The sequence below is a fragment of the Meles meles genome, chromosome 20 (assembly GCF_922984935.1).
Source record: "Meles meles chromosome 20, mMelMel3.1 paternal haplotype, whole genome shotgun sequence".
NCBI classification, from domain to species: Eukaryota; Metazoa; Chordata; class Mammalia; order Carnivora; family Mustelidae; genus Meles; species Meles meles.
In genome coordinates, this window is record NC_060085.1 from 36,564,118 (window position 1) to 36,590,979 (window position 26,862).

Consider the following 26,862-nt stretch of genomic DNA (forward strand, 5'->3'; position numbering starts at 1 on the left):
ATGATCCTTATGCATCAGGAACAAAGCTGGGGGACGTTTTAATTTCTAGTCCCCTTTTTCAAGCAGCCTGCTAATGAGGACAATAGGTTAGTAAGATCACAGTTGCAGAGGGTCTTGAAAAATAATCTCCCTGTGGTTATAAAAGAACTGAGCTTTTTCCTGTCAACCATCAAATATTTTTATTTTGCCAACATAAGTCAGTGAACCAGAGTTTCATGATCTGCAGAGATTGGAAGATGAACTTGCTTTGGTTGACTATGGCTAGGTTGGTCACAGATATAAACCTGTGGATTCAAGAGAATTGGCTATGACAGGCCTAATCAGACTTTCTAAATTGTAGGGTCCTATGGGCTCCAGGACCTGGCTGCATATTCCACACTGGCATACCTAAGAAAGTGGTGTAAAATGAAGCTGTAGTTGAACCTGTCTGGTCAAGACCAGATGAGCTTGTTATTTAGAGCAACACCTCTCTGGCTTCCTGTGTGCAAATCCATCATCTGTGAGCCCAAGGAAGACATGATCTGGGGTCACTGACTTTATACACAGGGTTTTCATGAAAATGGGGCACATGTCCAGTCGTGAGTTCTCCTCCCCTTCTCAGAGAAACGTCAGCACGTATGCCCGAGTGGGACTGGGTTAAAGAGCACTGCAGAGGAGGTCAGAAGATCTTGGCTCTGGTCCATATGCTGCCAGAGAATAGGTATCTGGGTAGTTAAAACATGGGCTAGTTTTTTAGCTGCTCTTGATCTCAGCTGCCTACCCTGTGAAATAGGGGTAACTGTAGCCTCATTGGGTTTTGGTAACCATAAAACAAATGAAAAGTTTATAATGTATTTATCATGATGTCAGGAACATAGTAAGCGGTCAGGCGGTCAACTCCTGTATGCCAGTAGTTGTCACCACTAGTTACGGGGCTGTGTCACTTGTTAAACACTTGTTAAATACTAATAATACTATGCCAGGCAGTGTTTAATAAATAAACAGTAGGAGTCCCTGTCCTTGAGGAGGTTATTTGGGAGGGGGGAGGGGAGACGTAGAGACAATCAGGATAATAAATAAAGTACATACAGTAATTGAAAATTGCAAATATTCTGGAGGTGACATGGGTAAGGACATGAAGCAAAACAAGGGAGATTGTGAATGCTTTCCAAGAGATTATGATTTAAATAGGGTGGTCAAGTGTGACTGAAAAAAAATGACATTTTGGGCAAAGATGTAGAGAGAGCATGGATTTGCCATGTCCCATGTGGGACATAGTTCAACTTGTCAAGAAGACCAAATGAGTCTCTTTTGGAGCACCGCCTGCCTCTTTTTAGAGTAACCCTTGAGAGGGACCATGCCTGCCATGTTTAAGCGGTAGCCTACAAGCAGACCAGCATCTCTAAAGGAGAGCAATGGAAGGAAGGGTGGCAGCAAGAGGGGTCTGAATATAATTGGGGAAAGAAGAGTGAATTGGATATTTAACCTTGATAACCTTTGTCAGCAAAGTGTCATCTTCCTTTTGGAAGTTCTTTATCAACAAAGAATGATGACTCGTGACAAGATGCACAAAAGCAAAGTTTTGAAGTCCAGCCGACAGATTCACATTTGCATAATTTGGGACATGTTATTCATATTCAGCCTCTCTGAGTCTCAGCTTTTCATCTGTAAAGTGGGGACAAAAGCTTTTACAGTCACTGGAAGGTTTACAAATAATGTAGGTAAAGTGCCAAATGCAGTGCCCGGCATCCAGTTGAAATTCAGTAAATGTCCGTGAGCCCTGAGCTGACCTGGAACTGTTCCTTTGGCTCATCTACAAGAGTGGTTGGAGAGACTGACTTTGGGCCTCCAGTGGCTGCCTCAGTGTCCACGTTATTTAACTCAGGACAATGATCTGGATGCTTTGGTATATCTGTCATTGACTTAAGTGTAAATCAGATGGGATTCAAGATATATTCCAGAAGCTTTTTTATAACTTGTGCCATTTTCACTCATAAATGTTGCTCCAGTCTTGTATGAATGCCAAGTGGTAACTTTAAAATTGGTGGTATTTTCAGGAAGTATAGAACCAGCAATTACTGAACTGGCTAAGAGTACTTAGAGCTGACAATTACAAGTTAAAGCCACCTGAGTTGAGGAATCTGGGTTGGGGAGTTCAATGTGTGAACAGCCCTAATGTTTCATTACTCCTCATCCCAATGAAGGGCATATAGCAACAGTATGATGTTCTTCCCATGTTCCAGGTTCAAGCCCCCTGACTTTCTGCTTAGAACTTTGAGTTGGCCTTTTGTTTCTTCTGCTTTGCCACCTTGTGCTTCCCCAATTCCTCCTTAACACAGCTCTGGGGGTGACTCTTGAACAATATCTAGGTCCTATCCATTCTTGGCTTCAAAATCTCCATCTGTGCCTCACTGAAACAGAATCACACCAAGTACTCTTTCTGGAGAGGGCATCTTTCTCCAATTTAATCCTATTTCAGCTCCTTAGTTCCATTGACTCTAACATCCTTTTTTTGTTTGTTTACAAGCTCCATTTTTTATTCCATATTTTCAACTGTACATTCATACTTCATTTTCAAAAATCTCTTGAAATATGAAAAGGAAAATATGGCTACATGACAGCATTAGGAGAAATACATGAGAAAACACATACATGAACCTTGGAATTTGAGCCAATAAATCATGTTAGTAAGAAGTTCAAAAATGTGGCCTTTCAATCTTGCAAATAATCTCTTGTACACATGCTAACCAAAAAGGAGAATAATGAATTTATCTTATTACACACATACTTCTGGGGAAGGGATCCGCTGGTTAAATGACCTGTAATCTGGCAACCTGTCTGTATATAATGACAAGATTAGTTTATAGTTCCAGGATGTTTAAACTAATAAAGTTTGGACATCATTTCTTTGCTTACATCATTTTGTAAAATGCAGGACACCTATTTGCCTTTAGATTCATGAGAGAAAATTAACTCTCGTTTCTTTTCCTCATCCAAAAAAGTTAACAATTTCTTTTTCTTAAATGCCACTCCAGTGAAAAACAGGCCTCTAATTTTTTAGGGGAGTTATTTCTTGGCCTTTAGTAAGTATCTAACATCCTTTTTTAAATGCCCTGACCAGCTCCTTAGAGGAATCTATTCTCGCACTGGTGTAGGAAATATATAAGATGAGCCTGAGACATCTCATAGAGTCATAAAGTAAGGAAGTGCTCAAAAAAGGGGTGGGGGACAATACAGGGAGACAGAACATAGAAACCAACTGAAGGAGCTCACAATGGCCAGGGCTGGACTATTTGGAGGGACAAAATAAATAACGTAGTACTGGATTATAACCCAGTGTGTAAAATAAACATCTGTGAGTCCATATGGATATAAATGATTGAATAAGTATGTAGATGGGAGGGAGGAGACACATCTATCATGCAGATGAATTCCCAGTAGTTTTAGTAGATATTGTAACCTCAGACAGGCGGAGCATAACTCTCTACTCCCTAAGTGTGGGCTGCACATAGTGACTTCCTTTCAAAGAGGACAGTATGGAAAGGCAGGGAGGAGTGATGTTACAGTGGGGGAATCTGACAAGCACTACCTGAGCCAAGTGATCAAGGTCAATTTCAATAGTGGTAAGTCATGTTGATAGTATGTACCCTTGATATGATGTGATAAGAATAGCACTTTCCCTCTGTGGAAAACACGTAACCTCAGTCTAATCATAAGGAAAGCATCAGATAAATCCCTCCTGAGGGACATTTTACAAAATAACCTGAACAATGCTTCTCAAAACTGTCAAGGTCTTCAAAAAGGAAGGAATGTCTGAGACACTATCATAGCCAAGAGAAGCCCAAGGAGATAAAACCACTACATATAATGTGGCATCCTGGAACAGAAAAATTAGACATTAGGTACAAACTAAGGATATCTGAATATAGCATAGACTTTAAGTAATAATAATGTATCAGTTTTAATTCATTTCTTATAACAAACTTAGCATGCAAATATAAGATGTTAATATTAGTGGAATAAAAATAGAAAATTATCGGGTGTGGCGTATGGGACCTCACAGTACCATCCTCACAAATTTCCTATAAATCTTAAACTATTCTATAAATAACTACAACGTTGTTCTAAGAAAATATGTGCCAAACTTTCACATTAGTGAAATGCTTTTCCTTCATCATTGCCTGTTGAAGTTCAACCTTTCAACTTGCAACTTAAGAAACCTTTTGAATTCTTCAAAAACAAATGGGTCTCCCCTTCGGCCTATGTCCATAGAACTTGGTACTTGCCTTTAGTGTTTATTTTAAGGTAATGCACTTATTTCCTCATTCATTCAGACAACAGTTATAGTGTACCTACAGCAGTTGTTGACAATAAGGCTAACCTTGACCCTGACCAAGCTTTCGGTTTGCCTGTGGTTGCAGATCTGTGGATACACTTGTATGAGAAAATGCATAGAGTGGCAAGAAAACAAGCAGTGGTAAAAGTGAGGAGATGTTCTCGGCGGAACTGACCTCTGCATTGAGTTCAAAGAAGTGGTAGGGAGTGCATTTGGGTTGTGGGTGGTGGGTGGAAGGATGGAAAGTTGGAGGGAGCATTCTAGGAGAAACCGTATTTGCAGAATTACTGAGGCAGCAAGGGGGTGACTTTCCCAAGGAAATACATCATCATGGCCAGATGTTATCATCGGTAGCACATATGGACTCTACCATGTATTAGGCTCAATGTTAACCCCTATGCATGTGTTATGCTGGTTTATACTCCTGCAACCCTGTGAGGCAGGTGTTCATATTATTCCCATTTCACAGATGAGGAAAGCAAAGCACTCAGTAAGTAGCAGAGCTGAGATTCATACTAAAAGTGACTGGCTTAAAAGCCCATACTCTCCCCTCCCATTGAGAAGAGGCGGAATTAGTCTGTCTTGAAGCAGATTCTTGCATTTCTTTCCTATTATACCAGGATTTCTCCGCCTGGGCACTGATGACATTCTCAACAAGACAGTTCGTTGTGAGACCTTCCCTGTGTCCTGTGGGAGGGTGGGAAGCATTCATGTCCTTCCCTTGCTAGAGGCCAGTAGCACCTACCCTCCACCAGTAATGACAATTAAAAATGTCTCCAGACTTTTCCAAGTTGTATCACTAGTGGGGAGGGTGATGAGCAAAATCAACCCATTCTTAACCCTGCCTTGAGAATCCTATTCTTAGGATAGAATGAAGCTGGGCCTTAAGTCTTTGCTGTCTCCTCTATTGCTTCCCTCCTCTCTTTTTCTCCAGGGTTTCCTAAGGGCCTACCGTGAATGGGCTGAACACATATCCCTAACAATTTATAACGCAGCAACTTGTATATAGTGGTTGCTTGACAAATGCTTACTGAATTTATGCCAACGGAATCCTACATGTTCAGAGTCCATTCTTGTCAAATAAAGTACATTCTTCTGGAACATAAAACTCGATATTGGAAAAGTTAATTCTTGGTTTCTGGTCACTTGGGGGTATCTTTTGTGTCCCTGAAGAACTGTCCTATAGGCTGGCAAGCGTCACCTGAATGCTCACCAACCTTCAGGCAGACCCAGCTGTGCACCTGTTAAGAACCTAGTGGAGAGTGACATCCATTAGGTTGCTAATAAATGTTGAATGCATGGCTGACCTGTAACAATTAAGTGAAGCCATATGCCTAGCTCTGTAATTTGAGATGCCATTTAAAGCACATACCTATTTTCTCCAGCAATTCCTTCTATCATTTTCAGATGAGATCTGGATTTGGGAAATGACTCCCCACCTAGGTTTTTTATTCGGCCACCTGGAGAGTGGGCAGGCAGTGGGAGGGAGAGCTAATTTCTGGGCAGTCTTCCTGCCATCACGGGTTTTGTATCACTGGCATGTCAGTTGCTTGTCATTAGTGGGAGGGAGCTCAGAGAATTCTGAATGAAAAGATAACACAGGAGGGAGCTCCCCAAGTATAATGCATTTAAATCAGGTAGACTCTTTATTTTCTGTTAGCTCCAGGCATGCATTCTTTCACCGCTTCTCGGTACCTACAGCCTAGAATCATTGCCTCTTAAGGGCTATCAATCGGAGCTCTTTGTTGCATTTTAAGATAGTGCTGGGATATCTGTCTTCTCCGGGACTATGCGTATGGAGTATAGAGTTTTGTAGACATGCATAAATAGATGTTATTGAGAATAGATGGGAGAGAGTCCCACCGTCGTTATGTTTCATGGAAACTCTTTCGGTATTTTCTCTCACTTTCCCCAGCCCCTCCACACATTCCCCCACAGGTCTTAATGGCCACTGAGTTATTTCTAATCAGTGTCCCTGTTCTTTCTGTCTTGCCAGAAGGAGGGACATGTGAAGTGATCGCCGCGCACAGATGTTGTAATAAGAATCGCATTGAGGAGCGGTCACAAACAGTCAAGTGTTCCTGTCTACCTGGAAAAGTGGCTGGCACGACAAGAAACAGACCTTCCTGTGTCGATGGTAAGTAGCTGGTTTTACATCTCTCTTAAGGTGTTATCTAGGTGTTCACTGTCTGTTATATATATATTTTTCACTTACATATGGTTCAGGTTAATGAACAAGGTGCAGCCAAAGCTCTGGAAGGTTGTACAAAGGACAGTACTCTGCATAGTTAGAATTCTTGTTTCTCTGGCTTGATGGCTTTCTCTTAGCTTATTTTAATGTTTTGTAGAGAAGATTAAGGTAAAATAATTTGTCAAGTCAAGAAATTAGGGGGTCCAGTTCATTTGGGAAGTGATTTTGGATTGAGGTTTTATATAATGATGATGGTGATGACGGTACTAAAGATAACAATAGGTAACATTTATCCTGTGTGTATTTAATGAGCATTTACTCTATGCCAGACACTGCTCTGGGTGTTTCACATGCATTCATAAGCAAATAGAGGTGCTCCGAATGTTCACCATCTGCCAAGCACTGTCCTAAACACTTCCCATGCATTATTTTATTTACTCCTCCCAACAATCGTACAACAGTTACCTATTGCTGTGTAACAAATGACTCCCAATGACGTAGAAGCCTGAAGCAGCAAACATTCTCTCACAGGTCTGGTGGGTCAGGAATTTCACTTAGCTGAATGTGTCTGGCTCTGGGTCTCTCCTGCAGTTGCAGTCAAGATCAGAAGGTTTGACTGGTCCTGGAGGATGGTTTCAAGATGGTTCATTCTCACATGGCTGTTGGCAGGTGGACTCAATTCCTTGCTGTGTGGACCTCTCCATAGGAGCACAGTGTCCTCACAGTGGGCAGCTGGTTTCACCCAAGAGAATAATAGAGAAGCCATAATGACCTTCTCTTTTTTTAATCTAGCCTTGGAAGTTAACACTTGACTGTTTCCACAATATCCTCTTGGTTATTTAAATCATCCCCATTCAGTGTGGGAGTGAACTCTAAGGGCTTGAAGGCCAGAAGACAAGGATTATTGTGGAAGATACACTCCCTCCCCCCTCATTTTAAACATGAAGAAACTGTGGCTTAGAAGGGTTATGTATTGTTCCAGTGGTCCCATGGCTGACAAGTTGTAAACTAACTGACTCTTAAGTCCAGAGTAACTGACCGTAATACCAAGTCTTGACCACATCTTTAAATCAACTTTATATGTGCTAATAGTGAGTCCAAGGTTCAAAAAGACCACAAGTATCTCTCCCCGTCATTATCTTTCATAATTTTAGAGCCAAGTATGAGATGATGTTTAAATTCTTCAGTAAGAAAATCAAGACTCTGGTTTCTAGTAAGAAAATCAGGACTCAAATGAATCACTTGCTCAGGGTCACACAGTAGCAAATAGAACCTGAATCTCTTGGCTTAGGACCCATTGTTCCACCTCTAGAAACAGAGGGAGCAGGACACTTTCTAGATTGGCTTGTGTTGTATATTTTCATTATGAAATATGGTAGTTAGAAAGAGAGACATACTCAAGCTAGACCAAGTGAAGTTATTTATTTATTTTTTTTTTAAGAAAACAGAAGAATCCTGGTGAGCCCAGTTACCAAAAATCTCATGGAATTCTTAAATTCTTCTAGCATCCACTATCTCATTTTCTTTGTTTATGGGACATATTATTTCTGACCTCTGTTCCCCTCGTTCTCCTCTGTGTGGGCTGGTTCCCGCTTCCAAGATTTTAGCTTTTGAATCCCTATAACTTAGGGGCTGGTGTGAAGTTTTTTCTCCATGAGGCCAACTCTGATCTTACGTAGCCTCACAATACAGCTCAAATATATTTGCCTCGCTTCCTGTGTTTTAAATGTGTTCTCCAAAAGGACCAAATGTAACTGGCCCGACTTGTGTTGCACATTAGCCTTTGACCGATCAACCATAGCCAGTGAGCTGTACATGGGGCTTGTTCAGCTGCCCATTGTGTCCCATGGTAAGACCAAGTTTGTTTTTTTTTCCCCCCAAAGGATGTGAAAAAGCCAAATTTGGGAATTTACTATGATCAGTAAATTCTCCATTAATGGATTTCCAGAGGTCATTTGGCACTCTCTGGAGATATTTTTGGTTATGGAGACAAGAGATGGAGACATCTCTTGCAATTAGGGGGATATTATTCACATGCGGTGGGTAAAAGCCATCAGTGCTGCTAAACATCCTATAGTGCCCAGGACAGCACCCACACCAAAGTATTACCCAGCCCTAAAGGTCAATGGAGGTGAGGTCGAAAATTTGTGCTTATGGTTTTTTCTTTGTTCCAGATCACAGTCAACATGGTGAGGCACCTCCAATGCAGGAAAGGCAAGCAGTTAGACTAGAAATGCCATTTTGCTCCACTTGCAGGAGGGAACTCTTGGCCCTTGAAGCCCACAAACATTATAAAACCATAATAGTGTCTCAAGTTGTCTGCCAAAGAAAGCCTCGAGTCTGTTGATTATGAATCCCGATTTTGTCTCCAGTTCATTTTTATTTCTAATGATCTAGAAATAGAATTGCCTTCAGGATTTGGATGTAAGACACAAAGAGCAATACATTGTTTATTCTGGCAGAGGGGGAAATGGCATCTGGCCCTAACTTTCTATGAGAAGTTAAGCCACGTAATGAGAATATTCTGTCTCTCAGAGCAGGCTTGTTTGACTTTGGGAACTCTGAGTCCTTTAGAGTGGTAAGTTCAGGCAGGCAGGCTATTGGTTCCTATCTTCCAAGCAAAGTCAATAAATTGTAGAGTGGTGTATAGTGTCAACCTGATGGTTTTTAGTTTCTGTAGCATTCCGCTGTTCTAAAATCCTTGAATCCATTGGCATGCATGAGAAAAGTCTCTGTGTTGCTTTGATCAAATTTGTTTTTATGGCCCAAATCTCTACATGCAAATGAAAAATGAAGCATAGATATAAATTAATAATTCCAGTGTAGTTATTAAGATCATGAACTGTGCAATTACACAGACATGAGCAGAACTCAGCTATACCAGTTACTAATAGAATTACCTTGGGCAAGTCACATATGCTTTTTAATTTTTTCCTTGGCTATGAAATGGAGATGGTAATTATTCCGACTTGTGAGGATTAAAGAAGCCTTGTTCATGTGTACAGTGTCTTGCATAATGTCTGGTTCCCATTAAATACTCGCTGAATGTTGGTGGCTCTTTCCTATCTTACTAGTAACTTGTGGGTAATGCTTAGAAAGGCACATTGTTTTACAAAGTTTTGCTGCATTGTAATTGAACATAGTGACATTGTAGCCACCATCTTCTCCTGGAACTGCTTCTAACTAATTATCCTGCATATCATTAATGCTAGTGAGTCGTCTTCAGGAATGCATGTTTCTTACAGGAATTTTGAAAACTACAGAAATAATCTACACATTAGAGTCACACATGGTATTATTGCTCAGAGATTATCATTACTTTGTAAGAAAACATGTGCTTGTCCTTTTAGGCTTAACCCGTCATGAAAAAGAAACTCACATGGCAGGGATTTAATTGAACTAAGATGTCATAGTACTGTTTTATCGACAGCTTGTTTCATTTAACATACAGCAAACATTCCCCAGTTTAAAACATATTCTTCAAAAACATTATTAATAGCTACATAGGGTTTTAGGGGTGGATACTCTTCCATTTATCTACCTATCTTCTCCATTTGGATACACTATAGTGTTCCGTGCATTTCCCTTTCTAAGCCTAAAAATGGATAGAAACCAGCTTCTCTCCACGACAGCAGCTGACAATCCACACACCATAGTTGTCCTGAATATATCCTGTTGTACATAGTGCATTTCCCATGTAAGTGCTCCAATTGCTGTTATTTACTTGCCTCTGAAATTACAAGTCATTTGTCGTCTACAGTGTTTTCAAAACCAGAGAAACAGCTATGATTTTAAAATAAGCATATATTCTATTATTTTAGGATTCAAAATCAGAGACCAGGTGATTTAAAATGGGGTATAAATTTTGCAGTGGAATCTTAGCAATGTACTAAAAAATAGAAAACAGGATATTGGGAGAAATTTTTAGAGTGGACTTTGAGTTTAAAAATGGTCTTCTATTGCCTAGTAAGTGACAATTCCAAAGAAAAACACTCAACAGCTTAAACGTTGTGATGGGTAGTTATAAATATTTGGAAAGGTGTTATACCCTTGCACGTGTGCCTAGCACTATTCTGACTGGATATTAGGTCATGACACTGATTCACACTTTCTCGTGTTTTGTTAATTATTCTCTAACGCAAAAGGAGGGCACCTTCCTTACTACCTTTGGTAACAGTAATCAACATGATGGCCAGAAATTTCTTGAAGGCCTATCCTGTACTCCTCTCTGAGGTCCGTCATGTCTGTACATTCCTTTATTTCTAACTCCAACTCCCAGTGGGGTCTCCTATTATTCCGTCTTGCCAGTCAGAAAATTGGGGCATAGGAATTTTGTGACTTGCTCAAAATCACACAGCCAATCGTGGCAGAGCCAGAAATCCAGTCTGGGCTATCTCACTCCAGGGCCCTATATACCAAGCATGAGCAGATGAGGTTGTGACTTAAACACACATTCTATTCCAAAGCCTTTCATGTAAGAGACCAAACATCTGGTCCTTCAGGCCATACCTGCCCCTTCCCTTTCTGTGTCAGAGAGGACTGATTAATTGCTCTTTCTGAGGTCATGGCCTTTGAGTAATTAGAAGAATTTTTTTTTCATTCTATAGCATTTTAAATTATTTATGTTTTTAAAACAACTTTTATTATGTTATAGTAGTCACCATGCAGTACATCATTAGTTTTTGATGTAGTGTTCCATGATTCGCTGTAGAAACATTTTTATAGATAATGGTTTGTGTTATATAGAATGACTGAAATGTAACTGTTTAAGGCATGGGGGGATAAAATAACTATTTTATGGAGAAATTCTCATGCAGCTTTCTTTATTTAGGTTCTTATTCTCATGCAACTTATGTCTATTTGTGATTTAGACAAACATGTGAAAAACATCCTTTTAAGTACCGGTTTGTAGAGAAGGGCTTTTAATCTTCTGTGGATTTGAGCATCACTCTAATTAAGAAAAGTTTACATGACAAGTGCATAGGCCTTTCCTTTCACTCAGTGTGAATTCTGATCATTTCTCTGACTGCCTGCTACAAACATGGTGTTCTTGTCTTCTTATACTGGATACCAGCCAGAAGTGACTACCTTACATCACAGAACTTTTTACCTTTCACACCGATGGAAATCCTACCTTTTTTTCGTCACTAGGATTAGTGTACAGTTAACATAATAGAAAAAGTCCTCATACTCCTGCCTATTTCTGTGAAGATAAAACCCTACTGTATAAGAAGATGTTTTGCTCTCGACTCATCTTAAATAGCCTATAAGATAAGAGCAACCAAGATATGCAGAGACTCAGACCCAGAGAAACAGATAGACTTACAGGGAAGGAGACAGAGAGATAGGACATACAAAGAGGAACAAGGAAAGGAGGGTTCAGAGAAAAAGAGTGATCAAAGAGAGAAGAGACAATGAATGCTTAAGCGGTATGTTAAACATCTACCTATAAAATCGCTTTGTTCATTTCTTCCCCAAACAATTGTTTGTATTCACTCTTATAGTTTACAACTAATTTTAACAAATAAGATTTATTTGGTAGACTGAGACTTTGAATTTTTTTTCCAAGTTGCATTATATGAGATTCCAGAACCCTAATATCTATAAAAATTACTTCTGGAGATTGCTCCTTTGGAAAATACATGACAAAATTTTCTTGCCCACATACCATCATATTCCCTAGAGACCACCATGGTGAAAAAGAAGTCTGAGAACTAAAGCAAATTTGAAATTCTGCAGTACTGTTCTACAGAGTGGTATGAAATATATATATATATATATATATATATGAAATACTGCATATAATAGCCCCTTCCAAAATATGATACCATATTAAAGGCTCTGAGAAGTTCTGCAAACAAGAACTTGGACCCACTATGTCCCAGACTTCTTTGGCTAGAGAACCTTTTTCTCTGCAACAATTAACTGTGCCCTATAGACCCAATGTTCCATGAAATGGACTTCAGGCCAGGCTGGTACGGACTATATGGACTACGTCTTTATTTTTGTTTCCAGAAATGCATTTGAGGTCTTTTGAGACTGACTGATAATTCCTATGCCAATAGCTCAGTGTCTTTTCTTAACACTGGCTAACCAAACATTGCACAACAGGTCTTGGTAGTAATGTGATTTATAATATCTCCATGACATGTCAGGCTCAACATAAGGGCTTAAGCCCTTATTTTTATTCACAAATATTAGACGTTTTAGAGGACAGGGAAGATGACCTATTTTGGTTCCACCATTTGTTACTTGTCGTCCACACACAGTGAAATACCAAGATAATGAATTGCCTTGGTGGATCAGGGATGCACCACACAGCAGCAGTCTGGGGTCCCTTCATTGCCATTTCTGTTCGATGCCTGCCTGTTCTTTCAAGACAGACCCTAGTTTGTTTAATAGACGGGATAGCGAGCTCAGCTGACTTTATCAGGAGGCATTTCTGAAGGGGTTTCTACTATTATTGAAGAAGGTCTACTAGAGCATCATTAGTAAAATAGTGGCACATTCAGACATAATTTCTGAATTACATACAAATTTTCTTTTGCTCCCTTCCTTGGCACCTAATCCTGCCCAGGTATGTGAGGGATCCAAGTCTGCATTAGCATGAGGAATGAGAGAAAAGATGTAGAAGAAGTGACAAAGTGTTTTGTACCATCTCATAAAAGGTCTGTCTCTATGTTTTGTTCCTTTGCATAATAAAGAGAGTAGGAATTCAGTCTTGAGATATTCCCATACTTCTGAAACTAAGAGTAGATGTAATTTTTTTTTTAAAGTTTAAAGCAGTAGTTGCCAACTGACAGCCCACTGGCAGAAAGTACCTTCAGACCTGTTCCTTAGGTTGGCAGAGTAGTGAAAAAAATGGACTGTGTGCCTTTGGATGGGATACTCCAGTATGTACAGGCCCCGCCCCTGTCTATGACACACCTGGCTCTGGCCCATTCATGTGACCTGCCTGATCCCTGAAGATCTGGAAATCCCTGCTTCCTGGCTTAGAGTTATTTCCCTACTATTCTCAAGTTAAATAAAAAGATTAATTTTCTGGAGAAAATTACTCTTTGATATATAAACCTGAAATAAATCGAAATATACATACACAAAAACTGCAAGAAAGGAAAAATAGAGTATTTCTTCTCCTCCACTTGCCCACTGAATCTCTCATATTTTCATTGCCAGAAGAAACCACTGCCACCAGATTTCTGTGAGTCCCTATAGAAAATATCCATACACACGCATGATACACACGCAGACAACCTGATGAATCAAAATGGTGTTATATAATTTAAAAAATCGTCTGAACCTGTATTTTGTTTTGTTTTGTTTTGTTTTGTTTTTTGCCTAAGAAAATGGCTGGTAAACATGGGAAAAAAAGGTCCATCATCATTCAATTGAAGAAATGTAAATTGAACACTGAAATGTAATGTTTCATCAATCAAATAGGCAGAGATAAAAAGTTTGGTAATACCCAGTTAAGGAGGCAGAAGAGAAAAATTACATATAAATCATACTCAGTGATAAATGGCTTACAAACTCAATTACTTAGCCACTTTTCTTTATTTGGTTCACCAAGGAGGAAGAAGATAAATAGGAAATCTTATAATGGGACTGGATATTTGTGGAACATAATACAAACTACATGCATTATAACTATGCACAGTGACTTTATTTAGCAACGATTCTTGTATACATAATGCCCACCATTTCTTCAATAGGATCAGGTTCATATGTCTAGGTATCATCTAAGAAATCTTCTAAGGATCTTGATCTCACGTCTGTGGGAAATTTATATGTGAAAGTATATTTAGTGCATGTGCTTGGGCATAAGCATAGTAAGTCCCCATTTCAATGTCAATTAATGTAGCCACTTGGGAGGTACAAAATTCTCTACACAAACATTTGTAGTGGTGTGTATGTCACATGTGTGTGAGTGTGTGTCTATGTGTGTGTGTGTGTGTGTGAGTGTAATCATGGTACAACACACCCCAAGTCCTTATCATTTTTCTAGTTGGAATGTAGTTGGTTACACAAAATTCCAAATTCATAAAGAAAATTTCCCAAAAGTAGCTCTAAAGCCATTGGTTTCCATTTTTTTCCCATAAAGCTTAGGTATTTTCAAATACCTGTTCTTGTCTGATATGAGAGCACCTTGAATCAATTCTTCTTTTTTTTTTTTTTTTTGGAAAGGGGGAAAAATGTTGTTCCACACTAAGGAGTGAGTTCTTCATCCCTCTAGTTGGACTTCAGCCTAGATAAGGCAAGATTTCAGGGTCCTATGTTATTAATGCGCTGTCCATATGAATAACGAGAAGCCCTGTGAATTATTTCACACTTCTAGGAAAATCTATAGCCCTGTCCTTCTGCAACAGCACTGGGAGCTGCTGAGGATATCAGTACATTTCTTTATGGAAGGTTCTGGAGACTTCATCTAAGGCTATGGTAAAACTTATGTCCCCTGCTGAAGCCTGTGTAGAAATTTATGCAGATGAATAGTATTTTGAAAAATTAATGATGTCTTCCCCAATCCACCCAAGCTACTGGGATTTTTGAGGGCCTACCCCAACCCAAACAAAAGAACATGAATCGCCCACTAACCAGAGAATAGAGGCCCAAATATTTGGTATTTAAGTTCAAAAGTCATTCTAAGATTCAGATATATAATGGATGGGTTCATTTATTCCTGTTTCCAAAGTAATATGATGAGTCAGGTCAGGGAGGGAGAAAGGAAGGAACACTTGGGTAGGAAAAATGTGGTCCACTGGAGCAAAGGCTGTCTGCCACTACCACCAGAAAAGTGTGTCGCCATCTGTAGACTCATCGATCCAACCTCCAGCCAAGAGAGTACCACACACGATAGCTCAACACACTCTCTTCTCATCTTTTTGGCTGCCTTCCCAGGAAGACCATCCATAAACAGCAGCTAGCATATTCCGCCTGATTGTCCAATAGGAGTCATAATCACCAGTATCCTAAGGCCTCCTTAGGCTTCCATGGTACAGAGGTAACCTCCAGGATGCTTATGAATTCCAGGAATTGAGAGGGAGACCTGGGCTCCCTAATGGGTGCAGTGGACATAGAAACAAGATTGCATGCACCCACTATGTAAGACTAGATTTGTAACTGAGCTAAGACGTTGGTGGAACATGTTCACCTTCCCTAACTTAGCTATTTCATTTATAATCCTTGATATTGGGGTGCCTGGGTGGCTCAGTGGGTTAGGCCTCTGCCTTCGGCTCAGGTCATGATCTCAGGGTCCTGGGATCGTGACATCAGACATCAGACATCAGGCTGTCTGCTCACCTGGGAGCCTGCTTCCTCCTCTCTCTCTGCCTGCCTCTCTGCCTACTTGCCATTTGTCAAATAAATAAATGGAATCTTTATAATCCTTGATATCTTTTGGTACTTCATTTTTGTGTCTTTTTTTTTAATATTTTATTTATTTGACAGAGAGAAATCACAACTAGGCAGAGAGGCGGGCAGAGAGAGAGGAGGAAGCAGGCTCCCTGCAGAGCAGAGAGCCCGATGCGGGGCTCAATCCCAGGACCCTGAGATCATGACCTGAGCCAAAGGCAGAGGCCTAACCCACTGAGCCACCCAGGCGCCCCTTGTCGTTTATTTATCTTTTATTTCTTATGTCATCTCTACACTCAGAGATGTGGGGCTCAAATTCCTGATCCTGGGATTGATGCATGGTCTACCAACTGACCCAGCCAGGTGCCCCTCATTACTGCATCATTTAAAGAATTCAATGGAAAATTCAATGGACTCACATTCCATGCCATCTAATATTACTTAGGGTGGTAAAATGATTCCATGGTTAGCCAGCCACTCATTCAAAGGGAGGTCCCATTTCTTCAAATTTAGAATGGTCTGCATGTGATGACTTAGAAGTTATCATTCAGCATCTCCTTTGGTGCCTATACACCAGTTTTGCTTCATGCTGGGCATCTGTTCTCATCAATACTCTTGAAGGAGCAATGAATATATTCTAACTGCTCCACAGACCTACTCCCCCAGTTCTCTCCCTCTTCTTGGACCTCCCTATACTTTAAAACACAACACTATTGAAATTAGACCAACTACCCCTACAACAACCCCTAAAGTGTTCATGTAAAAGTAAGAGTCACACATCTCTCAATAAAAAACAGAAGCTAGAAATGATTAAGCTTAGTGAGGAAGACATGTCAAAAGCCAAGATAAGAAGAAAGCTAGGCCTCTTGCATGAAATAGTTAGCCAAGTTGTGAATGCAAAGGAAAAGTTCTTGAAGGAAATTAAAGGTGCGACTCCAGCAAACACATGAGTGGTAAGAAAGGGAAACAGCCATATTGCTGATACAGAGAAAGTGTGAGTGGTCTGGATAGAAGATCAAACCAGCCACAACACTCCCTTAAGTCAAAGTCTAATCCAGAGCAAGGCCCTAATTCATTTCTACAAATTCATTTCTACAAAGGCTGAAAGGAGGTGGGGAAGCCAGAAGAAAAATTAGAAGCTAGCATAAGTTGGTTCATGACGTTTAATGAAAGAAGCCATCTCCATAACATAAAAATGCAAGGTTAAGTAAGCAGTGCTGATGTAGGAGCTATAGCAAGTTATCTAGAAGATCAGGTTAAGATAATTAATGACCGTAGCTACATTAAACAACAGATTTCCAACGTAGATGAAACAGCCTTCTCTTAAAAGAACATGCTATCTAGGACTACCATAGCGTGAGAGGAGAACTCAACACATGCTTTTAATGCTTCAGAGGACAGGCTGACCGATGGTCTTGTTAGAGGCTAATGCAGTGGATGACTTTAAGTTGAAGCCAGTACTCATTTATCATTTCAAAAATCCTAGGGCCCTTAACAATTATGCTCAGTCTCCCTACTATCCAGTAATTCCACAACTGGGTATTTATCCAATACAAAATACAAAAACAGTGACTCGAAAACATCCATGCACCCCTATCTTTATTGCAGCATTATTTACACTAACCAAATAATGGAAGCAGCCCAAGTGTCTATTGATAGATGAGTGGATAGAGATGATGAGTATATATCTATAATGGAATATTATCCCACTATTAAAAAGAATAAAATCTTGGGATTTGCAATGATATGAATGGAGCTAGAGAGTTTAATGCTAAGTGAAATAAGAGGAAGACAGGTACCATCTGATTTCACACATATGTGAAATTTAAGAAACAAGACAAAGGGGGGAACAAAAGACAGAGGGAAAAAAAAAAACAAGAAATGGACTGAACTACAGAGAACAAACTGATGGTTACCAGAAGGGAGGTGAGTGAAATGGGGGTGAAACAGGTGAAGGAGATTAAGATTAAGAGTACACTTATCAGGGGCGCCTGGGTGGCTCAGTGGGTTGAGCCGCTGCCTTCGGCTCAGGTCATGATCTCAGGGTCCTGGGATCGAGTCCCGCATCGGGCTCTCTGCTCAGCAGGGAGCCTGCTCCCCCCCCCCTCTGCCTGCCTCTCTATCTACTTGTGATCTCTCTCTGTCAAATAAATACATAAAATCTTAAAAAAAAAAGAGTACACTTATCATAATGAGCATTGAGTAATGTACAGAACTGTTGAGTCACTATATTGTACACCTGAAATTAATATAACACTGTATGTTAACTGTACTGGAATTAAAATTTTTAAAAACTTTAAAAATGAGGCTAAATCTACGTTCCCTTTGCTCTAGAAATGGAACAACAATGCTCGCTGTCAGCACATCTATTTACCACATAGTTATTGAATATTTGAAGCCCACTGTTGAGACCTACTGCTATAATAAAAGATTCTTTTGAAAACGCTGCTCACTGTAATGCACCTGATCATCTGAGCTCTGATGGCAGCCTAGAGTGAGATTAATGTTGGTTTTGTGCCTGCTAACACAAACATCCATTCTGCAGCCCATGGGTCAAGGAGTAATTTTGACTTTCCAGTCTTATTTAAGAAATATATGGCTATGGCTGCCATAGATAGTGATTCCTCTGATAGATCTGGGCAGCCTAAATTGAGAACCTTCTGGAAATGATTTATCACTTTAAAATGCCATTAAGAACATTTGTGACTCATGGGAGGAGGTCAAAATATCAACATTAACAGGAGTTTGGAAGAAGTTGATTCCAACCCTCATGGAAGACTTTGAAGGGTTCAAGTGAAGGAGGTAATTGCAAATGTGGTAGAAATAACTGGAAATCTAGAATTAGAAGTGGAGTCTGAAAGTGGGACTGAAATTGCTCAAATTTCATGAGAACATTTGAACCAGATGAGGAGTTGCTTCTTCAGATGAGCAAACAAATTAAATAAATAAATTTTATTTATTTATTTGTTTATTTCTTTAAAAATGAGCTTCTTGAGGTGGAATTACTCCTTGTGAAGATGCTATGAATACTGTTGACATGACCAAAAGTATTTAGAATATTACATAAACTTAGAGGCAGGGTTTGAGAGAATTGACTCTAATTTTGAAAGAAGTTCTACTATGGGTAAAATGTCATTAAACAGCATAGCATCATTTGTGAAAGGAAGAGTCAGTCAGTGCAGCAAATTTCTTGTCATCTTATTTCGAGAAATCACCACAACCACTCTAACCTTTAGCAACCACCACCCTGATCAGTCAGCAAGCATCAACCTAGAGCCAAAACCCTCCACCAGCAACAAGATTACAACTCGCTGAAAACTCCAAAGATACTTAGCAGTTTTTAGCAATAAAGCATTTTTAAATTAAGGCATGGGCATTGTTTTTTAGACATAATGCTATTGCATACTTAATAGACTACAGTATAATATAAACATAACTTTTATATGCACGGGGAAATTAAAAAATTTCTTGACCTACCTTATTGCAATATTTGCTTTCTGAAATATGTCTATTACTTTATGTAACTCCTCCAATAGCAGCCTTATAAGATAGTTACTATTCTTATCCCCAATTTATTGAGGAGGAACCTGAGGCCTTAAAGAAGTTTCTTCCAAGACATGGCAGCAGGAGACCTGGGACCCCAAATGAGGAGCTGCTAGAAATGATAGGTAGGAGATCACCTAAGCAGCATGGGGAGCAAAGTTCAGAGTACCAGCTCACTTCGGTATTCCCTTCCTCGAGAATGACACCACCATTCAGGCATGCTTTGTTTTTTATTTAAGCAGCCCCTCCAGCACATACACCAGTATCCTCATATCCTATGAATATCTGATCCTTCACTCCCTCACCATTCCCTAATTTCATGACTGCCATAATCAGGACTCCTATATTGACCCTAATTAATGTGCCCTCAGCACCCATACCCTGTATTACCCAATGTTGACTTGGTCACCCAGCTTGAACTACCAACTCCTCCGGTCCTCCCTGAAACCTCCACACTCAAAACCAATAGATACCCTCCTCCACATCCCTGAAGCCTCCTGTAAACATTTATCAGAACTTACCATACTGTCCTCTATGCTTTTGCTGACTTGTGATCTTCTGTGATAGAGAGACTCACCCATTCACTCAACAATTCATTTCAGAACATTGACTGCATGAAATTATGCCAAACACTTGGTCACCTAATGATGAACAAAGCACTTGCCTATAATCCGTCAGGTGAACACACCTCAATCTAATCATACATAAACATGTTCCGAGCAGAAAGTGCAAGTTCAGAAGGAAAATAACTCAGTCTTTGGAGAGGGTGTTATCACAAAGAATCAAAGGAGGTCAGAAAGCCAAGACTTCTGTGAAAAAGTGACAGGAATTTGGAGATGTGAGGTATAACTCAAGCTAGCTGGGTAAAGAGCTTTCCAGGAAGAGAGCCAGCATGGGCAAAAGCCTTAGGTTTTGATCAAGAACTTGAGAGACAGTCACTGTGGCTGAAACCCATAGAACAATAAGATCATATGTGAGAGGAGGCAGAAAAGATAGGGGGAGCTAAACAGTAGTTCTATAATTGAGCTGTGCATCTCCTGTTCCTAACATAGTTCTTCTTCATTTAATTTGCATATAGTTGACACACAGTGCATATCGTTAGTTTCCTGTATACAATGTAATGTTTCAACATGTTTATATGTTATCCTAATATAATTCTTAAAACTGAGATGTGCTCATCAAATTCTTAGAGAAGGCAGTGATGTGGTATCTGTTGTGGGCAATTGGATGGGAAAGCCAACCTGGAATTTTGTGCATGAGGAGACGGCATTGAGAGCCCTCTACTGAGATAAAAACCTCCTTCTGTAGTGTCTGACATCAGATTGCAAAACCTCAATACTCCCACTTCAGACAATGGCAAAACAAGGCAAATCAAATTGTCTTTTCGATATTGCCGCCTTCCTCACACACTGTTATCCACAGTGTTGCTGTCACCTGAATGTCTCACCCTCTCTCTGTTGCCAACCACTCACATTGTTGAAAGAATTCTCGTAACCACCCCCAAATCAAGCACACAACAGCTTCTGATAGAAATGTTCAGTCACTGTCTTTCCATTCTATTGTCTGACGTTAGCTAACATTTTAACCAGTAGGTTCTTTATACCAGAAGGGGCATTAGGGCAAAGGGTTTATAACTGCGGATATATTTAAACACGGTGGCTAACTACAGGCTCCTGTCAGTTTATTTTCTTCCCAACTAACTTGTATCTTCTTCAACTCCATTTCCTTATGAACTGATAATGCTTTATTTTATGTAGCCAAAAACAAACAAACAAACAAACAAAAAAGTTTCTAAAATATCTCTACCAAAGGATGCCTGACAACCCTGTTCCTGAAATCTGGGGTACCGTGTAAATTCTAAATGGGTATGTAGGCATTAATGAGTCTATTTTGTGAAGAAGAAGGTTACAGAGAAATGGTCATTTCTCGTGTTACCCAGTTCCGCTCCCTTCAAACTATTCAAGCACATGCTTTTGAGAAACAATGTTAATAAAGTCACATGTACCTATAAAAATTCTTTACTTAATGGCCCTTGTAGAAAAATTAGACTTATAACTACACAGAGTGAAGGTTGTTGAGCACGATGTGTCAAAGAACGTTAATACTTTCACATCACATTTCACAATATGAATGGGTACTGTTATTATTATTCCGATTTTACTGATGAGGAAATCGAGGCTCAGAGCAAGAAGGGGATTGCCAAAGGTCACACAGCTTTCAGACAGCAGAGCCAGTATTTAATTGTGGACAGTCTGATAGCAGCACCCATGTAAGATTTTAAGATTGCATTCATTCCAAGACATACAGCAGGTACGTTTCCGTGGCAAGACTGAATCGTGCCAATTGAAGCCCATGCACGTGTAGATTTCAACCCTGCTTTTGCCCCTGATGAGTCAGCTTTCATTCAGCATGTTATTCTCCTGGATCTGCGGTTTCCTCATCTGTTAAACAGGGGTGAAAAAAAGTGCAATGTCAAAGAGTGATGAGAATATCAAATGAGATAATTCATAGAAATCACAAATCTATAATACAATCTCCAGGCCTATTGTGAGACCTCAATTATATTAGCCTTAATAAACTCACGATTATTTTAAGAACACAAAATTAAATTTGTAGTTTCATTAATGAGTGTGTATCTGGATTTTGAGAAACCCTGAATCAGACCTACAGTTTTGATTGAAATACCAATAGTTATATACCTCTTCCTCATTTGATTATCTCCAACCATAGAACAAGGCTCTTGAGCTTCTAAAAATGTGTGCGTAGAAACAAAAGCATGTCGGATAATGATATAGAAGCCTGTCTCCTGAGGAGCATGAAGAGAGGGGCAAGCTGAAAGTGGTGCTTGTTTTCCATTCAGAAGGGAAGATATTGAGGACATCCTCTTCCAATCCTAGTCCAAATAGCAGAAAACATCATTTTCCAAGTGCCTGTTGGTACACATAAGCATCGGTGAGATAAAAGATCTCAATAGACATGGTCAGTTTCAGAAAGGAGCAGAGAGTGTGCATTCTGTCAAAGACAAGGTTCATAAGGTGTAGACTGACTTAGCCTTCATTTTGTCTTTTCTCGGCATTCATAGGAGAGCTGCCTTTTCTCTTCTTGCTATAGACACTTTCTCTATGTGACTTCATTCATTCCCTTTCATGGCTTCGGAAACTTAGATAGTAGCTATCTAACTTAATCCATTCTTCCAAACTCTAGGCCTTTTGTTCAGAAAATTACTAGATGTCACCATTTGCATTTCTCAAAGACACCCCAACATGGAGCACACATTTCTGTCAGCCTAGTAATGCAAGGATGACTTCCACATCAGTGAATAGCACCTGCATGGCAGGGGACCTAATGTTCATGTCCCCCCAAAGTTCACATGTTGAGATTATAAACCCCAAGTTGATGGTATTAGGAGGTAGGACTTTGGGGAGGTAATTAGGTCATGAGGTGGAGCCTTCACAGTGGGATTAGTGTCCTTATAAAAGAGGTCCCAGAGATACCCCCAACTCCTTCTACCATGTAAGGATACAAGTTGACCATCTACAACCTGGAAGAGGACCGTCCCCAGAACATGACCCTGCTGGCATTCCAATCTTGCATTTCCAGCCTCTGGAACTATGAGAAATAAGTTTCTGGTTATACGTTTACCCCATCTATGGTACTTTATTATAGCCTCCTGTAAGAACCTAGACATGCATCTGTTCTTTATTCAAGCCAACCTCTTGGGAAACAGGTTTGCCTTTTCTCACTTCCTCATGGCCCATATCCTTTCTACCGGACTTCCTTGATTCTAGTGCCTAAACATCTCTCCAATCTTTTCCCTTTTTTCTGTCCCCATTTCTAAGAACCAGATTCAGGCCATGGTCATCCTTTGCCTTGATTACTGAAAGGTCTTCTTTCTTTTTGCCTGATGGCTCTATCATACCTGACCTTCAGTAACTACTGTAATTCCTCCTGATGGATGCTACCAGTGCCTATTATTCTTCACCATCTGTAACATAATTCCCACTTTAAATTTCAGGTCAATATTATCTTCCCTGCTATACAACAGATGGTGCGTGAAGGTCTCGTTCAGGTTCTACTGCACTGCCCAGCACAATGCCTGGAGTAAATATGCAAATAATGTGCGCCTTTTGTACCCAGGCAGTGGGGTCAGACAGATTTGTGTTCCAGTCCCAGCTCTACTGTGATTCTAATCCTCAGTTTCCACATTCCTGAAAACAGGCATTACACAGGACAACTGCGTGGTGTGATCACGAGGATGAATTGAGGAAAGGCATACACAGCACTTAACACAGAGTTATTCTTGATAAATACTGGTTCTAAGAGTCTAGAAGATTCGTAGACAGTAAATATCCCCCCTGTCTCTGGTGGATCATCTGTGGGACTTTCTACTGTTAATATGGAGAAGAAATAAAGCCAACAGAGCAACTTTCAGAATTAGACTTGAGTGTGTGTAGTTGATACATAACAGGACATTCTTTTGGCCTCCGTATTCTACAAATGCAACTTAAGTATTATACTTCTTTAATTTTTCTGCATGGTGAAAGCAGAAAAAAGATGCTTCCTTGTACTTGGTGGAGGGGGGGGGATCAGAAGTCAGACAGTTTTTAACTTCATAGAAGGGGTAATCACTATCAACAAAACGAAATTGACAGCTAACTCTTTTAAATATTTACTCAACCCAAAATAAATAAACTAGAGTTTGTATATTGTGTTACTGTTGCATTGCTGGTGCTGTGTGCTGTGGTAACTTGAGATGCTTCACACTAAGTTAGCTTTTGCAGCAATTAAAGGACGATGTTCTGTGAAGGGTTAGCCTATCCCTGGCTTCCGTACTTCTGTGTAAATGCAGCCTCTTCTAGTTATGCACTTGTTACAAGCAACACTTGTTAAAACACAGTGTAAATATTCTTTGCTGCTTATAAGAAATGGTATAGAAATAGATTCTTTCATAAAAACTCACCAATGACTGTTTTTAAAGTATGTTAAAGAACATGACATTACTTACTCCTTTCCTTGTGTTTATATGCTGAGAGTGTTTTATTCCATTTTAAGGCAAACAAAAAGACCTTAAGCAGAAATATATTCCATCCCTGACTCTTCCTATGTTCCAATGGAGGCAAAACATATGTAAGTATGACGTTTACCCAGAACTTTTGATCAAAGGTAGAATTATTCGGGGTACTCAACGTTTATTCAGACAGGTAAATTCCACAAAAGGCCTTGCAGCCTACTGGCTAACTGACATACAGAATCTCGGTATATCTTTTGGATTTAACACCATTTGTCTTAAACCTGTCATTTTTTATTATTTCATCTCACAGGATCCATAGAAATCAGGAGAAAAGTGTTTAATACTACCCCCTGTGTAAACCAAAAATGATACGTAATATGGCCCAAGAAAATGCCGACATTGGAAGGCTCTTTCCACAAACACTGACTCATCCTCTCTGATATTAAGCATCAGGGACAGAGTAACTGATAGGACATGGACCCTGCTTTAAAGACTGAAATCCAGGGGAGGCGCAATAAACCGGTAATTTCAAAATCGTGTGATTTGGGCTATGATGGGGATTAGCCCAGTATACTCTGAGAATAGAGGTGATTGTCTTAACCCATGGTGGGGAGGGCTCTGGAGAGTTTCCCAACAGAAGTGACATTCACCCTGAGACCTAAAAGCATCTAGGTAAGACAATGTGAAGCAAGTTTGAGGCAGAAAGAACTGCACAGCCAGAAGTCTGGAATCAAGAAGGGGTCCGATGAACCCAAGGATCTGACAGCAGTTCGGCATACCTGGGGAGGGAAGCACAGAGGACAGATGTAAAAAGAAGTGAGGCAGGTGGTCACTGGGGTGAACTCATGCGGTGCCCTAGGAGCCATGCGAAAGCAGAACTCAGTCCGAAACGGATGGAGTCAGGCACTAAAGGGTCTGGTGCCCGCACATGATGTGGTTGACTTTATCTCAGAGTGTATCATTAGCTAGCAAAGAATTAAAGAAGTGGTTTCTTCTGGGACTGCTCTTCATTGTACCTGGGCCCATATTTCTAACTGGCAGGGGGGAAAAAAAAACAAAACAAAGGAATGCAGGAAAGGCTACAGGTCAGTTATCATCTTTGGCTTAAAGCTCACTCAGCAAAGGTGCTTCACGGTTCTACAGACAAAAACTCAGAGAGGACGTGACGCGGGAGGAAGTAACTTGCAGAGAAATGCTTGCGTTTAATTAGACCTATGACCGGAAAGCCCTGCCTTGTGTGTATTCAGAAGGTCAAGGACAGGATTCCGAGGTTCTTTAAGAAAACTTTTGGTAAGTTATCAGGAGCACTATGGCTAGGGGAGAAGTAATTCCACTAAAGGAGAAGTGAAAAGGACTGGGATTATGTAACCATGGAAGGAAGAGACTCCCCAGTGTAGGAAGATCGAAGAACACTGTGCAATGCCACTTAGCTGTACCTTAGAATCACCTAAAGCAGTTTTTAAAAATACCAGTGTCTTGACAACACTCCTAGGCATTTGTATTTACTTGTGCTGGGGGAAGGGTTGGGCATTTGTATTTTCTTAAAGCTCCGCAAGGGATACTAAATTGTAAACAGGTTCAAGAACCAAAAGGGTAGAGCATGGCCCAGAGCATGGGCTGGAGAACAAGGTAGTGTCAGTTGGCATTCCATTTCTTTTTGGAAACAATTATTTTTGGCACTTTTAACTTTTCATTTATTAACTCTGTATCATGCATTAAAGGTGACTTACATAGATTTATCTAACATAGACAAAATGTCAACATGAAAGGAATTTAGCTCTTACTCCTTTGCCCTTTGCCTTACTGAGTTGCCTTATCTGTAAAATGGGGGAAAATATAGTACCTCTCTGATAGGATCAGTGCAAGGACTAAATGAATTAAGCAGTAAGGTGATCTCCAAACGCCTGGCAGGTAAGTGTTCGATGAATATAAACTCTTGTCCTTAATCCAGGTGTAGTTAACAGGAGAAGCAAGGACAGAGAGACAGAAATCACAAGGCATGTTTCAAGGGCACCAATTAGTCTGGCTGGTGCCTCGGGGAGTAATAGAAAAAAACATTGAGAAAGGTAAGTTGGAGCCAAATTGATTTCTTGAGTTCTAGGCTAATGTTCACATTTGAGCAAGTGTTCATTAATTGGTCATCTAATAACGTGCTCCCCAAATGTGAGGCAAGCAGGTGTATTTTGTACAAAATAGAATAAATTAAAGAGTGGCTCTGAGTCCATTCCAAAACTTGGACTCTGGTGTGAATTTAACACAAATGTGGGACCAACAAATATCTCTGTGATCAGCTGAGGTTAGATCAGCATAGAACTTCAAAAATGAACAGCGAATTACTGGGTGTTAATAATCCCTGGTGCTCAAGGAGACAGAGGCTCATCTTTGTGACACCGTGGCTTTCATTCATAGAGAGAGCCAACTCACTTCTGTTGTCCACATTCAGCCCACTTTATT

At 40.1% G+C, this 26,862-nt stretch overlaps 1 protein-coding gene across 3 annotated transcripts in view; it reads left to right on the top strand.

The window, feature by feature from the left end:
- TAFA1 (TAFA chemokine like family member 1) overlaps positions 1–26,862 on the top strand; it is a 521,479-nt gene that overhangs the window by 393,637 nt on the left and 100,980 nt on the right. For 2 of the 3 annotated variants that reach the window (XM_045989769.1, XM_045989770.1), the window contains exon 3: positions 6,312–6,452. In XM_045989769.1, coding sequence (XP_045845725.1) covers positions 6,312–6,452 — 141 coding nt within the window. The remainder of the gene's footprint in view (positions 1–6,311; positions 6,453–26,862) is intronic. The other variant, XM_045989771.1, reaches the window with a different exon arrangement.